The sequence below is a fragment of the Athene cunicularia genome (assembly GCF_003259725.1).
Source record: "Athene cunicularia isolate RWA chromosome 2 unlocalized genomic scaffold, athCun1 chr2_part1, whole genome shotgun sequence".
In the NCBI taxonomy this organism is placed as follows: domain Eukaryota; kingdom Metazoa; phylum Chordata; class Aves; order Strigiformes; family Strigidae; genus Athene; species Athene cunicularia.
Window position 1 is genome coordinate 65857492 of NW_020799095.1, and position 16680 is coordinate 65874171.

General features: G+C 37.0%; 1 protein-coding gene across 1 annotated transcript in view; it reads left to right on the forward strand.

Annotated features, from left to right (window-relative positions):
- Positions 1-16680, forward strand: part of DROSHA (drosha ribonuclease III) — a 71923-nt gene that overhangs the window by 31194 nt on the left and 24049 nt on the right. The window contains exons 14-20 of the mRNA XM_026842272.1: positions 6-130; positions 3319-3418; positions 6487-6594; positions 11270-11377; positions 13816-13954; positions 14622-14682; positions 16606-16665. Coding sequence (XP_026698073.1) covers positions 6-130; positions 3319-3418; positions 6487-6594; positions 11270-11377; positions 13816-13954; positions 14622-14682; positions 16606-16665 — 701 coding nt within the window. The remainder of the gene's footprint in view (positions 1-5; positions 131-3318; positions 3419-6486; positions 6595-11269; positions 11378-13815; positions 13955-14621; positions 14683-16605; positions 16666-16680) is intronic.

The following is a 16680-nucleotide window of genomic DNA, read 5'->3' on the forward strand; positions in this document are numbered from 1 at the left end:
CCTAGAAACCCAGCTCAGTTCGTATTGATCAACTGGACCGTGAACAGTTCAATCCTGATGTAATTACTTTCCCCATTATTGTCCACTTCGGGATACGACCTGCTCAACTCAGTTATGCTGGGGATCCTCAGTAAGATGCTTTTCCTTCCATCTTTTGTTCAGAAACTCATTACTGTTTTCATTTGTGGCTTAAATAGGACTTGTTTATGTACTTAATTGAGTCTGATATAAAGCTTAGTGCTTATGACATTGGACACAAGCTCTTGTAAATTAGAGAATATAAGGTATAACTTCTATTTTCTGGCATAATTCAGAATCTGCTGAAGTAAATATGCATGCATGAAATTTCTTAACCTGAGAAGAGCTCTTCTAGGTCAGACAAAAGGTACCTCAAGCTCCACGTTATTTCTCTGAAAGGCCTATTGTGGGTTTTTAGTGTTACACTATAGTGTAACATGAAGGCATAGATAGGGGGAGAAATACCCAGGCTTCCAAAGATCTGTAGCATAGGGACTTCTGAGCTAGAGGATGTATTGAGATAATTTTGTTTAACAGCCCTAAATTGGACCTTCCTGCTCTAAATTTCTCAAATCACTGTTTGAATCTTTTTATGCTACTGACCGGGAGAAGGTTCCAGGTAATCAATTCCCCAGTAATACTGTGCATCACATGAAAAAGGACTGACTTTCGTTTCAGAGCTGCTACTTCATCACTTCATCATTTAATTATATGCTCTTCAGGTCTTACATCTAATAATGAAGTATATAGCCATTTTCTGTTTGCTTCCTTCATGACATTTATGTTTCTTGAACCTTGCCATATTCTACCTTTCTGTCTCTTTCTGTGCCTTTAAGGATCACATCTACATACTGTTTCCTAGTTTAGAAGCTGTTTGTGTCCATGCTACTTTTCTCTGTACCTTTTATATCGTTACAGAGGTTGGAAGGAATGTAGTGAAGGAGTGGAGAGGGAATCAGCACTTCAGGCAGAGCAAGAAATACTGTTTCACTGTGGATTGGTGTAGTGACATAAAAGCAATTGCTGCATTTTGTTCACAATTATTTTCTTAATTTCTAACTATTTCAGGGAACTTTTCCAATGATTTGGAGATCTGTTTTCTGAATGATGACAGACAATATAGTGCCCGTCTCTTGTGCATGAATAGTTAAGGTTCTCTTTTTCCTCATGTATTTTCCTCTAGTGTCTGTTAAGGATGTTGAATTTCACCTGCAGTTTTGAGGCCCAAACACTCACGTGTGCATATATGACAGACATATTCTGCAATTGCTTGCTGAGAATTTTAGATTTAATATGCTGGGAAGTGAGAAGAGTGCTTGTCCAGATAGTAACATACTTTCTTTTGGCCTTGAGCATGACTTTTAATCCTCTTCATAATTTAGTTTTCTTATCCATAAAAAGAAAATAATTGACCAAAGAATTTAAGAACCACCTCTATTTTGATGCTGATTTTCTTAATATTTGTAAAATTCTAGTACCTTGCATTGAAAACAGTATAAAGATACAAAAATTATTCTTCCTGCACTTCTTTATTTAAACTTTCTTTAAAATTTCCATGGATTTTTTTTTCTTTCCCAGAGCTGCTTACAGAATTTAGGTGTGCTTTTTTTTAATCAAAGTAATAAAGCAGTTTTTCTGGAAGACCTCTGCAGTGCCATCATAAATCTTAGGCTTAACTCTGGTGTATCTGTGTAAAGTCCAGCAAAGGTTTTCCTCTAGTGTGTCTTTATAAAGTTCTAATACGGATTTTTTATTATTGTAATCTATTTATTAATTCTCAAATTTAACTGCAGTAACGGAGCTTGTTCCACTCATATTAATACTAGTAGTAAAACATACATTGTAGATCATTGTTCTGGGTTTTTGTTTTTGGGTTGAAACCTCCTCATGGCATTTATTTGTTTTCTGGTTGGTTGATTTGTTCATTAACTCATTTTTTTGTTTGGATGGGGATTTGGCAGAAATAGATGTTCTATTCTGCAGATTGCAAAAATGTGGAGAACAGACCATAAGAATAATCTATGGATTGATGATTTCAGATGTGTTTGTAGACACAAAAATTATCAATGACTAGAATCAGAGACTATATATTCAAGAATGCTGCAGAGAAATAGATATGGAAGAAGTACCAATCAGAGAAGATCTGTTTGTGTGCCTGTGAATGTGGGATGCTGGAAAGATGATGAAATAGTAAAAGAGCTGCTGCTTCATTTACTGTTTTGCCACTAATTTGGTAACTTCCTACTAGAACCACTGCTCTAAGTTGGTGCTGAGGGAGATCTTCTTTTATAATGCGTATATATAAAAGAAAATAAATTAGTTGGATAAACTTTTTCCCTCTGTCCTCTAATTCTCCGCTTCTTATTAAACATCTGGGTTTTTAATGGGTTTTCTTGAAAAAACTCTACGAACGTGATACTATTTTGAAGATGTCATTGTTTCCTAAGGAAACAAGGTCCGTATCATGATTCTCTTGGTTGCTCCTCCCATGGTAACTTTTGAACCTGTTGATCAGTTTCAGCTGAATATAACGGTAGAATGTTGTCTACAAATGGAGTAAATTCTTACTAGTTTTGTGAAAATCCATGCCAGATTGCAGAGTGACTCCCACCAAGGAAAGGTTGTTATTGAAGTTCATGTGTAATTAGACAGTAAGAAAGTAAGAAAGGCTAGATGGTTAGAGAAAACCAGAAATCTTAAGTATATGCTAACCACAGAGAAAACTTGACTTTGTTTCCATTCAGCACAGACCTGTAGGGAGTGAAACTTCTGTTTCATTGTTCACAGAATGACTTTGTGTTGCTCATGACTTCTAGAGCTCTTCCTCATGTGCTTCACGGAAATGTTTCAGCCAGTGTAAGGAGAGACACTTCTTGGGAAAGGTTACTACTGCTTTTCAGTGAGTGATAGGTAAAACCCTGTGAAGAAGAGGGAATCGTCACCTCCCTGAATTGCGATGTCATGCTGCGGGCAAGTCTTCTCAGCATTCAGAGGTGGCCCTTTGGAGAGGATGGGTGGATATCTGGGAGACCTGGGTTGTGCCCTGAGCTTTGCTATTCACCTCAAACTGCACACTGATGCCTCCTTTCTGCTGCTCTGTGCACCCCACTGGAACAACTGCAGAGAGGCTGTCACCTCTCTTGGAAAATGTTTTGAGATTTTTTTTCTGGAGCAAAAAGACGCTTGTACACAATCTGTTTGAATATGGGTGCATTACTAGGAGCTAGCATATTCATAAGGACAAATGGTGAGAGACTTTTGTGTTGACCAAAATATTTGTTTTCTGGTTTTGTCCTTCAGGTACCAAAAGCTGTGGAAGAGTTACGTGAAGCTGCGTCACCTGCTGGCTAATAGTCCCAAAGTCAAACAGGCTGATAAACAGAAATTATCACAGAGAGAGGTATACTGGGCCTTCCTGTAATAGAGCACAGTAATTCATGATGCAATAAAGCCATATGACCATACTGTTTATTGAAACAATAGAAATCCTTTACAAAATAATTTCTTTTCAGGCTGTTAGCACTGATTTTATTTTTATCTTTCTTGTTAGTGAATGGAATTTTTTCCTTTTTTCAGCTGTCAAACTACTACTGCAAGTTTTTTACCCAATTATAGAAATGATCATTCTAGAACAATAACTTCTTTATAGCCATTGCCATTAATGGTTTCAAGAATTAGCATAGAGGAGGACTTTTATTTCAGAGTGCACTTTTAACTGGCTCATAATTTTAAACATTTCTCTTCTGAGATAAAAACTGCCACATTTGTGCATGGTTTTAAACCATAATTTATTAGGCAGTCTTAGTGACATTCCATAAGATCTTTGAGTCAAAATCATTTGGTGGTTGTTATTTTCAGTAATCTTTAATGAAAAGTGAGGTATTTGTAGAATTTTTGTCTTTTCTCTGTCTTTCTTTTCCCTGAAGTGATGAGCAATAAGCATTCCCTAAGTGTAACCAATTGGGAATTAAAATCAGAAAAATAAAGTTACCTAAATATAGACTTAAAACAGCCTGCTCTCAGGTATCTATTTTTTTTAAGGTCTTGAACTGAAGCTTTGAAATTGTCTGATGCATGTCTACCAAGCATTCTTAATTGGACAACTGACATAAAGAATACATAGAGGAGCAATCAACTTTTTTGGTAGTGGATGAAATTTAATTAAGTGGTATTGTATTTTTATTTATTGATTAGAAACCCTGATGATTCATAGAATCATAGAATATCCTGGGTTGGAAAGGACCCATGAGGACCATTGAGTCAAATTCCTGAGTCTTCCCCAGTTTGCTAATTATGTAGCTTTGGTTGCAGTAAATGTTTGATACATTTGACATTGCACCTGATTTTTATTATTACTGCAAAGCATAGTATGCTCTTGCATGAGCAAGAGTCTTAACATTTTATTTATGCTGATGTTGTATAAGCCCTTAGCTTCCTTGCTTGTAAATGGGAAAAAACACAATGTTGTGACTTATCTGTGCCACAGCTGTAAGGAAGAAAAATTTTTGTCCCTATAGGATGTGATTTTGTTTACTACAGCTTTCTACACTCAGAGCAAGTAGGAGGGAGGACCATTGTTTTATGGGCATCTTTTCATTAGGGGCTAATGGATGACTTGTAAAATTGTAGTGGATTGAGTGTAGGGGTGTGATTATGTCTTGATTCAAAAATAAAATGCTCCTTTTGTATTTATCACTTACCATATGATGCACTGAGTTTTGTTTCTAGACTGTATTATCTCAGATAATGAGCTTATCAAGTAGTTTGTCATAATAGTTTGTTGAGTTGACATAGTGCTTAGGGATATGGTGTAATGGAGAACGGTCAGTGTTAGGTTAATGATTGGACTAGATGATCTTCAAGGTCTTTTCCAACCTAGATGAACCTGTGATCTGTGATTCTGTCATCAGAGAGGCATACAGGGCTGAAGCAGAAGCTTTATTTGAGAATAACATATGCATTTTGCCAGTGGAGGTGTCAGTAACTAGGAGCTTTAGGGCTGCACCTGACTGGTACATGGGCTTTTAAAGATTGTGAATTGTATATTATGAGTAACACTGAAGTGCTCATGAACCAGTCAGCCTGAAAGTACAGTTAGGTCTAGCAAACGCTGTAGCACCTGTTTCAGATAACACCCAATGACACAGCCTCAAAATGCAAGTTTTAGACAATGCACAAAGGGCACAGTACTGTAAGCATCTCTGTTCCCTCTGCTATCTATCATTCACTAAGATTGTATGATGTTATTATTTGTGACAAGGTCATGCCTGGGGGCTTTATTCCTCTAACCTAACTGAGCATTTATAGCAGGTGCATAAATTGGGACCTGAAGGCTCGCTTTGAAGTCAATGGAGAGAGAAATGCATTATTTGAAGCCTTTTATCCCCTTTCACTGAATATAAAAGGAGCCAGGGCTAACTAGCCTCCTACCCTAGATGCCTCAGTATTGAAGTGTCTGAGGTTTGATGAATCTGTGTCTGGATAGATGTGTTTCTTGGAACCACTGAGTCTCTTCAGAACAGAAGACAGAGCCCATTCCTGCCCAGCATTGCTCACAGGCTTCAGACTGGAAGCTGGGAAGAGACAGCCTTGAGCAAGTGCCCTGTAGTGAAAAGGAGAAGGAGAGGGAGGATGGGTTGCAGCTTTGAAAAGTTTTGTGTTTTGAAGAAGGAAGAGCACTGAGGGAGGCTTTACTGTTAGTGCCTGCTCTGTGGGGAGTTTGCATACCTCACAGATTTTGTAGTATTGGAACCAGGAGATCCTGATCCAGGGATGATTTATTTTAGCTGGTTTTCTTTCTTTCCATTTTTTACAATAAATATTTTCTTTTAATTATTCTGTCCCTTTCATGGTTTCTAAAGACAAATAAACTGTTTACACAACATGAAACAGCCAGTGGTCAAGGCAAAACATTTTTCTTTTTTTAATTTTTTGTTTGAAATCATATTGGTAGATTTCATCATAATAGGCTCCAGGACTAGTGAATGCTGACCCCTTTTCCAGTACTGACTGTGTTGACCAGGAACTGTTATGAAGTAGTCAAGATCACGAAACAGTCTGTTTTACTCCTACTGAATGCTTTGATCCAGGAGTGCTCATGGCGATGGACTTGAATGAAGATGTTGTTTTGCACACAGGGGTCAGGAAGGTGTTTTCATTATAAGGATCTTAACTTGCTCACTTATGTATTGTCCTGTATGTATGAGTTGGACTGGTTTGTTCTGTCATTTCCAGTAAACAATGTAGTCACCTCTGTTCTCTTCTTGGTTGATGAAAATCCTCTGCCTACATTGTATTCCACCACATCCACCACAGTCTGTGGCTGGTAGTTACAAGATTTGAACTAGTTTTAAAAACTGCTCACCAGAAGTAAACCTTAAATGGGTATTGTGAATGCACTCATGTGTGCTTTGATACTGCTTTGTGGTAGAAAGTTCTTCACAGCAGCTCCATTCTCTCTCTGTCTAGGAAGCACTGCAGAAAATTCGTCAGAAGAACACAATGAGACGTGAAGTGACTGTTGAGTTAAGTAGCCAGGGATTCTGGAAAACAGGGATACGCTCTGACGTCTGCCAGGTGACTAAACCACAGAGATGTCTGTGATGTATTTTCTTTCTTGATAGCTGGTATTTACCTCTTGCAAGGGTTTTCTGTGATTCTAGGCTGAAGAAACAAATGGAAATTAATACCTTTGCCTCAATAATAGTTCCCTCTTGATTTAGGGAACTATTCTAGTGTCCTGTCCACCTTCTCCACACACACATAACAAAAAGTTATTTTAAAATGTTAGTTTTCTTTCCATTGACTGATTAGTACAAGGGAGAGCTGGTAGGAATGGCCAGGTTAATGCTGGAGGTTGGCAAAATGCTGAGTCTGGTATGGAACTCCAAGGGCTTTTCTTCATCTTTCAATTGGGTTGGGTTTAGATATTTCTGGTTTAATATCCTTTTCTATTTAGATATTTTTTAAAAATCAAATTTCACAGTGAAGCATGAAGAAATATCTTTCAGCTTGAAAGAAAAGAAAGAAAAAAACCCACCACAACTAACTTTTTGATTAAAACAGGTGACCCTCAGTATGAAGATATCTTTCAGATACTCTGTTTCATACACATGACATCTCCAAGATACAGATTTCTACTAGACCCTATTCTGAAGCAGTTGACAGCCACTAGCTTTGTGATATGATAAAAATAAGTGCCATTTTTACATAATATTAGTAAAGTTCAAGTAGTTATAACAGCCAAGTAAATATACTAGAGGTATACTTGCATCATTTTTTTTAGCAGTTGTTTTGGAGATGTTATTTAAGAGTTAAATGCTTACAATTTAATATTAACAGTTTGAAGTATAAACTTTGGGGGTTGCTAGGCAAAGGTATATGGAGAAATCCCATTGTTACCTTAGAAGTTTGGTAAGGCCAAAGGGGAAATTCTAATGGGAGAGAAATGCTAATAACTAGAATTGCTTTTCTTCTGTCTGAAACATCTATTGATCTTACTATTGCTTCTGAAGTCAAAGAAAGAGAATAGTGGAACAGTATCTTCTCACATAGCTGAGGAAAATTATGGGCCTTTTCTAATTATTTGTTTTGAACTGTATCTATTTTTACAGGTTAAGTAAACAGTAAATTTCTAACTTGGGAACTTCGAAACAGTTCTGTGTTATTCATAATATCTTCTGTGATTCATCTCTTAATGTCTTCTTGGATATTCCTGTTTCGTTTTGTTGTTAAAGGACAGCAAAACACCAAAGAACGATGAAAGTAAAGCTGTTTCGCAGCTTTGGGCCCATCTGCAGCTGTAACATCTAAATTAGCCAGTATGAAGGTCCTTTGATTCGATTTCTTTGAGAGGCCAAGAGTAGGCAATCTGCATGTCTGTAAAACGCAAGATTGCTGCTGTTGCTACGTGCTTTCGCCCAGATTAAGGAAGACTTAAACTAAATATGCATAAATCAATTCTGTGGGCAGAGCTGAAGTGCAGTGATTCAAAATTAATGCTTTTAAAAGCATTGCCTTTTAGAAGATTGAAATTCTTTTAAGTCGCTCTGTTAGCTTATAGTTGCTCTAAGTTCCATGTAGCAGTAATGACAGTGGTCTTTGCAGTCTCACAAATGAACTGCTTAGAGGCGGAGAAAAAGTGGTGAGTGAAATGTTCCAAAACCATAAAATGGCTGTGTTCTGCCAGACTCACTTCAAGTTATCTGCTAGGTGAAGTGCACTACTTGGCTACTAAGCTGGGCAGCCCTTACTATGGAGTCTGGCAAAATGGGGCCGTGCTGTGAAGATACCAGCCCTCCTCCACCACACACACACACATCATTGTCTGTATTGTTGCTGGTGTGCCCTCAACAGCTGTGATAAGTGTTCAGGGTAAGAGAAATGATGTATTTCAAAATATTTCAGCTCACCTCATTCTTAACACCTTCAGGTCAGGAGTGTCTGCCAGGGGGGTTGGTGGCACTAGCTGTGGGCACTGGAGACTTCCTGCCTTGGCATGCCTGCTGCAGCAAGAAAAGAACATGCAGCATAGTTAAAATCATATATATTTAAAACAAAAAAAGAAGTTGCTTGCATGTTTATAACCAGATGCAAGTACCAAGGTTATGGGATAACTCCTGTAGCCATATTGTTTCAGGAGACGTTTTTTAAATCACTAGCCATTCTTTAGCCAAAGACAATTTTAAAAGCTTATTTTTCTTATAAAGTGATAAATGCATAAAACATCAGAAACATCAAATAGATATAATCCAACATGATGCACATTAATTAAATCAATCAAGTATTTAGTGCCATGGAAGCAGAACTTTGTCAATATAACTGCAAGAGTCAAATTAAAGGCCTTCTGTGTGCTTCCAAGGAGATGTCACTTAGGTCACTGCACCACAGCTGATAAAAATCTAAAACTTTAGATTTCAGTCCTCAAACTGAGGGCCACATGTATTTGTATAAAGAATATTAAACCTTGCTTGAGGGACTCTTTCTGCCTAGCACAGTGGAACATACAGGCAGGGAAGAAGAGTTGTCCCATGAAACAAGTTTTGGGTTGGTGTTTTTTTTGTTGGTTTTCCTTTTGTAAAGATTTCCTTCTATGAAGGAAGACATGGGAAGCCTACCTGTACAGTTTAAATCAAGGTAAGAGGGGTGTTCTCCCAGCTGGTAACGTACCCTAGGAAAAATCTGAGTGAGTGATATGGTAGCAAAATAAAACTTTGCTTCCACTTACTCAGTTTGCTTGGGATGGTTTTGCATTTTTCTGCCATTCAGAGATCCAGAGAGTCTTTTTCTTGCTGTTAACTAGTTAATTCCATCTGGTGGAAAAGGACCTGGTGGTGTTGGTTGACAGCCACCTGAATATGAGCCAGGAGTGTGCCCAGGTGGCCAAGAAGGCCAGTAGCATCCTGGCTTGTGTCAGAAATAGGTTGGCCAGCAGGACTTGTTGGACTAGGGAAGTGATTGTCTCCCTGTACTCAGCACTGGTGAGGCTGAACATCTAATACTGTGTTCAGTTTTGGGCCTCTCGCTACGAGACATTGAGGTGCTGGAGTGGGTCCAAAGAAGAGCAATGAAGCTGGTGAAGGGTCTGGAGCACAGGTCTGACGCGGAGTGGCTGAGGGAACTGGTGTTATTTATCCTGGAGGAAAGGAGGCTAAGGGAAAACCTTATTGCTCTTTTTGTAGAAGACCTGAAAGTGAGGTTGTAGTGAGGTGGGTGTTTGTCTCTTCTCCCAAGTACCAAGTGATAGGACAAGAGGAAATGGCCTCAAGTTTTGCCAGGGAAAGTTTAGACTGAGTATTAGGAAAAATGTCTCCACCAAACTGGAACAGGCTGACCGGGGAAGTGGTTCAGTCACCATCCCTAAAGGTATTTAAAAGAGGTGTAGATGTGGTGCTTAGGGACATGGTTTAGTGGTGGAGTTGGCAGTGTTAAGTTATCCATTAGACTGTATGATCTTAAGGGTCTTTTCCAACCTAAATGATTCTATGATTAACTTCCAGCGATGTGTTCAGTTCTCAAGAATTTCACAGTCTTTTACTTAAACTTTACTTAATTGCCATTGGTTATTCTTAATACTAACTATTTTCTGCTGTTCTGTCTTTAATGACATGCAGAAATCCATAACATCATTTATTCTGTAAATTATACATCATTTGCTTTGTATGCTTGTTTTTCTTGCATCTCTTCACACTCATGTTCTATAATCATACACATTCCTCTTTCTGAAATTGATAGCTGTCAGATTTTGATAGCCTTAGAACACGTCATTCTTTTGAATATATTCCTCTCATGTCACTAATAGAAATGATTAGAAGAACTGAAATTTGATATCAGTGTCACAAAAATGGTCACATGCATAAAATTCTTTAAATACTGATGTTTCTCTTGTAGCTCTTACTCTTCACTCTTATGCAAGATTTTTGATGTTATTGTACTTGCTGTATTTCTGTACTGATAAACTATACTACTTGTTTATTTCAAGCCAGATCTGTCTGAAGTCAATATTAGGGTAGAATTCCTGCTTTAAAGAACTGAAAGAGGGAGACTTTTGTTGTCGCAAGAGAGTTAGTTAAATTGTTACTGAAATTTTCCCTAACAGAGAAACATTATTTGTTTCCTAGATGATCAAACAGCAACCTTTCTGGTATTTTTTTAGCACATTAAACCAGTAAATGCCAGACCATGTCACTTCAAAAAACCCCTAATTCTTCCTCAGAAGGAAATGAAGTAAGGCACTAATAACTGCTTGAAAATCAAGTGGCTACTGTTGATCATTGGAAGCTGTTTAAAGTGGTATAAAATGCTTTTTCCCTAATGTTATGAGGCAGAGGGGAAATGTTTGGGTTTTTTTTTTCATCTTTGGTACCAACCTTAAAATGCAGGGTGTTAGATAAGAAGGTACAAACATATAGCATCATATTCAGTCACAGCTTATTGGAATTTGGTGTTATTGGTGACCAGACATTTTTTGCCTCATTCAAAATACTCAAGTGCAAAACTGGTTTTATGTATTTATTTATTTAGTCTGGGTAGGGCTGTGTACCCACCATGGTGATGCACATGGGCAAACCTGATTTAATTAAGTGCTCTGATGATGAAGTTTGGGAAACCGTGATTTTTTTAAATTCATTTAAACCGAAACAGTAAAACTCAGTGTTGTGATGAAGGGAAAGTGTTTGTATTTATAGCTTAGTCAACTGAATACTGTATACACTGAAATTGAATGCTTTTCCTTATTGCAATTGTTTTTTAGCATGCAATGATGCTTCCTGTCCTCACCCACCACGTCCGCTACCATCAGTGCCTGATGCATTTGGACAAATTGATAGGCTACACTTTTCGAGATAGATGCTTGCTGCAGGTAAGATGAAAAAAAAGTAAGCTACTTGCTGGTTTGTCTTCCTAATATTACTGAGTTTATCCATAATCCTGCCTGCTGTACAAACTTGAGAAATGTGCTGTATTGCTGCAGCTTGGATGTACTTGATTACTTGCACTGCAGATCTTTCAAAAGTTTCAGTTGTCACAAGAGACTTCTGAATAGAGACATCTATTGTGCATGTAGGTATACACCTACCTTTGCTCCAGTGGTAGGTCTGGATTTGCTTGTATTGTGTAGAAAGACAAAAATATGCTTACTGAAAAGACTGTCAGGTACATTACTCATTATTTCCATGTAAGTTCTTTTTTTAGATATTTGTGAAGAATACAGTGTTATTCTGCAGATGAGCATACATGCCTTGCTTCTTCCTTTTATAGTCTATTGTTCTAAAAAGAATAATTTGTGTTGCCTTTTTATTTTGCATTTATAGCTAGTGAAACAGAATTTGCAAATGTATGTTCAGCTCTTTGATTTCTATGAGTACATGATGAAATATTTCATTTACAAACAAGGGCAGGAACTGGAGAGGAGAATTTTTTATTTGTTTTTAATGCATCCATGTTGCATTATCAGTCATTTATGTAAGCACATATTTGGAGTTGATTACCTCCAAAGGCTGACTCTTGGCATGGTGGCCTCTTTCCTCTTACGGTTTTTCTGAGGTTACTGAAGGGAAATGGAGACTTCTGTTCAGAATTTTCCCCTGAAATAAGCATCATCTCTCTCCACTGACTAGGGCTGAGAAATGTGAATTTTCTTTAAGTTCAGAACATGCAGTTTCTGTATGTGTATAGAGACTTTACTCCCAGACTACTTTATGCAGAGGCTTACAGAGAAATCTTTTCTCATAGCTTCTTTGTCTTCTAGAAGTTGGTTTCCAGGTTTGCTCTACTGAAAGTTATATTAAATATTGAGCATCCTGTAGGATTTGGTTGTTTGCAGGCTGCCTTAATTTTAATATGAAAGATAAAAATGCAATGATGGAAATCTTCAAAGTGTTGAGACCAAACACATAAACCAAAAAGGAAATTGCAGTTGAAAAGGAGGAGAAAACAAGTGTGTGAGCATTAGTCAAATTAATGTTTAGTTATAACAAAAGTACTTTTTAATGCTTGATCCCTATGCAAATTAATTTAAAACCTACAAACTTGTTCCAGAAGAGAAAGAGCTTTTTAAAAATGTATATAGCAGCAGTCACCTACTTAATCATAGGCAATATTAGATGTATAATCTTGCATTGATTTTTACCTGTTTAATTATGATGTATTTTTTTAAAGTACAGACTGGGCAAGAAAGATTACGCTAATTTAACTATTCAGAGAAATTGTAATGTGTCATCCAGTTCAGATGGAGAAGTTGAGAATGTGCAATTATGACAAACTTATTAGCAAGGAATTAAAAAGGACTTGGAGAAAGTTCTTATTGTTGATTAAATACAATTTTACTCTCTAAAACAATTAAGCTTCCCTAAGTCTTATGTTTGCAAAGTCATGGACAATACTGGAATGAACTACTGGAGTGTCTTTGCTCACAGCCTTCAGCACCAGTCTTGCAAGTGTTTCAGAAGTAACTTTAATGCAGCTTGAATCTGACAATGTACTTCTTGTTTTATATACAAGGTGTGCATACACATGCGTTTATACATGCATAATATTTTTAAGTGTGTATGTGTAATGAGAAAATGTGTGAGTTTGCAGGATGGAGTCAAGCTAGCTGTAGTTCTGTTTACTGCTGCCATTTTAGTAGTGGTGGTGTCAGCACCGGAATAAGCTTTTGATAATGCTAGGTGGTACATATGTAAAACAGAAAAACAATCCTACCATTGCTGTTCACTTCCAATTGAAGAGTGGCCCTGTGTAGTAATGAAAGAAAGAGTTGTTCTGTGAATAACTATGCCAGAGGTAATATACTTGTTTGTTGGTTGTTTTGGGGGTTTTTTTGAAGTAGGAAAGTTTTATAGACATTTAAATAACCTAACTCAAATTATGTGAATGATTGATAAGCTCTTTTAGGTGTTCATATTTTTAATATGAATATTCATGCTGCAATGTTATGTTTAAATAAGCAAATGTATTGAAATCAGGTCAGCAAAGCTGGTAAGCAAAACTCCTAGCATACATTGACAGTTCATGCTTTTTCTTTTCTAAATTAATTTTTCTTTAAAGAAAAAAAAGCGATTGAAAATTAATTAGTGATGATTGGGCATAAATGTTGATTCTTTCTGGCATCTGAAATAGTACATCCTACATTTAAATTACTGGAACCAAACTACTGATTGACAACATCACTTTGTAGCTTTTCTTCAAACTGAAAAATAACAATTATTATCTACCAGTTAAATATGGGTTTTTTTTCTTACATTTGCAAAAGTATATCTAAGACTTGGTTGTTTTTTTCTTGTATATGCTACGTTATAGCTTGCCATGACTCATCCAAGCCATCACTTAAACTTTGGAATGAATCCAGATCATGCCAGAAATTCCTTATCCAACTGTGGAATTCGACAACCGAAGTATGGAGATAGAAAAGTTCATCATATGCACATGAGAAAAAAAGGTGTGCTGTTACACCACTACCATTTATTTCTCACTTACACAATCAGTAAGAAATCCTTTTGTCCATTATTATTTCATTGGCCATTGTTCCTCTGAGAGATCCCTTCAGTGGAGGATTTAAATGCTTTTATACACAGGCACCAGTGAGATCTTTCTAAAAGACTCTGTTTTGCAAGTTAATCAACAAGTAAAGAGCTGAGAAAAAGCAAGGATAATAAATGGGAGGATGTATTTTCTTTGATTTTTGGCGATATATTGTTTTCTTAATTTGCTGCTCAACATGGGGAGAAACCTGGAGGATGTTTTGTAAAAATGTCTTATTAATGTGAAAGTACACGATCTGTCTCCTGCAGAATATCCCTTGTCGCTTAAAAGTATATTCAGCTGTAATGAAGTAACTTGTTTATGTAATGTTTGGCATGTCTGTTTCATGCAAAGGTGGTATTTTTATCTGGCTCTCTGAATACAGAAATACAGTAGTATTGTAACAGAACTGCAGTCAGGCAGAGCGCATCTGCAAAGATTATGCTTGCTTAAAGTAAACCCTGTAAGAAACAGGATGATCTTGTGCAGCAATTACAAAGTAACGTTTTGAGCAGTTATTTTCTAAGCTTATTCAAATTGAATTAGTGGTTGTTTATTTAATAGTGCATTGTTTATATTTCTAGGGATAAACACCCTGATAAATATTATGTCCCGTTTGGGACAGGATGATCCAGCTCCTTCCAGGTAATGCTTTTGTTTGCAAGTAGGAAAGCTGTGGCAGAGGGGGAGATTTTTAATAGAAACAAACAACTTACTGTCAGCAACAGCTTTGGCAAATAGTTGAAATGAAAAGTCATTTTCAATTGGCTTTTATATTATGAAGATGTGCTGAACCGCCATTAGCGGTGACATACTAAATGTTTGGTCATGCCTGCAGAAAACTCCTCAGGAAGGTTTTAACAGATAATTACATCACTGTAGTTTACCCTTGAAGTGAGGGCTAAAAGGCTACGTTTTTGCTTTCTGCAGAATAAAACATAAGATTTGTTGTTACTGTTATCACCGATATAAATTGAATTCTCCATCACATTTCCTCACAGTTGTTCGTTCCTGGCATGGCACCTTGTTAACGTGAGTGTGATACTGAACATAGGTTTCACTGATTTACTGGTCCAATTTAAGGACACATGCAAAAACCATTCAAGCTGTAATGTAATAATCCTTAAATGACCACTAAGAATTCTGTGCAAATAAGTAACGTTTAAGGTGTGGTTTATAGCCACAGACACCATATTTAGACAGACTGAATAAATAAAGCTCATAGGGCTAATGCAAGAAACAGTTGCATGTGAAAATTCCTAAATGCATGAAGGCAGAGTGTATTTTAGTTAACTAGTGCTATGACTACGCCTTTTAGGATTTGTCATTTTGGACAAAGCTCAGGAAAGGGAGGAATTGAATTCTGAATAAATTACTGTTGCGGTGTTCCCCAAATGCTGTTTCAGCTAGACCATGCCCTTTGAGAGTCAGCCTCAAGCTTATTTCTGCCCTGTTAAGATAATGAGATAGAGCTAAATTGCATTAATTCTCACAAAATAACACACAAATATAAAAGCCCACTTCTGAGAGACCTGTGTTTTCTGCTATGTTGCTACACAGAGAAGTTGTAGTTTTGCTCACACCATATTATTTTACACAGCAGAGGTGTTTGAATTCTTTCAGCCCATAACAAAGGCCTGCTATTTCAGAAATTAGACTAACTATATAATTGTTTCAGGAGTGCAAATTGCAATAAAAACTGTCAAACACTTGAGAAGAATCTTCAGGATTAAAAAAACCCCAATCCTGCGGTAGTGGTCTTGATTCTGTTACAATCATGTGTGAAGTCAAAATGGTGCTACTTACACACTTTGATGCGTAGAACAGAAATTTGTATGTGTTCAAAGACAAACTCATGGTTTTTTTCAGTTGCTGTATCCTATTAGTCCTTTGTTATATAAGCAGGCAAACAGCTTTAAGGAAACAAAACTTTATGAAAAAAAAGGAAAACCAGCAGTGATAGTAAAATCTTGTATTTCCTGCTTTATTTTTCTTCTATCTTAATGGCATCTTTGAATGCACCTTCTTGCACAGCCATTTTTTCTTTTGAGCTTAAAGGAAGTTACAGAAAACAGGGCATTTAAAGGTGCTGTGAAAAATAAAAGTACTTACTCCCTTGTAGCACTGCTGTACCAATGAATCTCTTGCAGTCATCACACCCTGCAGGTGTTGGATGTTAAATACATACACTTCTCTAGTTACATGCACAAGACTGAAGACAGATTGTGTATTTCAGTCACCTGGTGCCCTCTGATGGACAAAGAAACCCGACCTCAGTGCCAATCAATGGTACTGTTTCCTTTCTCTATTTGTTAAGCTCTGACAATAGCTCAGAACTGAACGTATGAAAATTTCAAAGGTGGTGGTGTCAGTCCTGAGTTTCAAGATTCATGTAGTTGTTATTCTGTTTTGGAAAGAATTGTAACCCAGAGAGGGTCGGGGAGGCTGCAAGAATGTCTATCATGGCTGATTAGCAATCAGCTCTGATCTGTTCTATTTTAATTGTATTGTGTAAATAACCAGTATGTGTTTCTTAGCTGGTCGTAAATCTTAAAATTCCTTTTTCAGGATTAACCACAACGAGCGTTTAGAATTTCTGGGAGATGCGGTGGTGGAATTCTTAACAAGGTAAATAAACGGAGG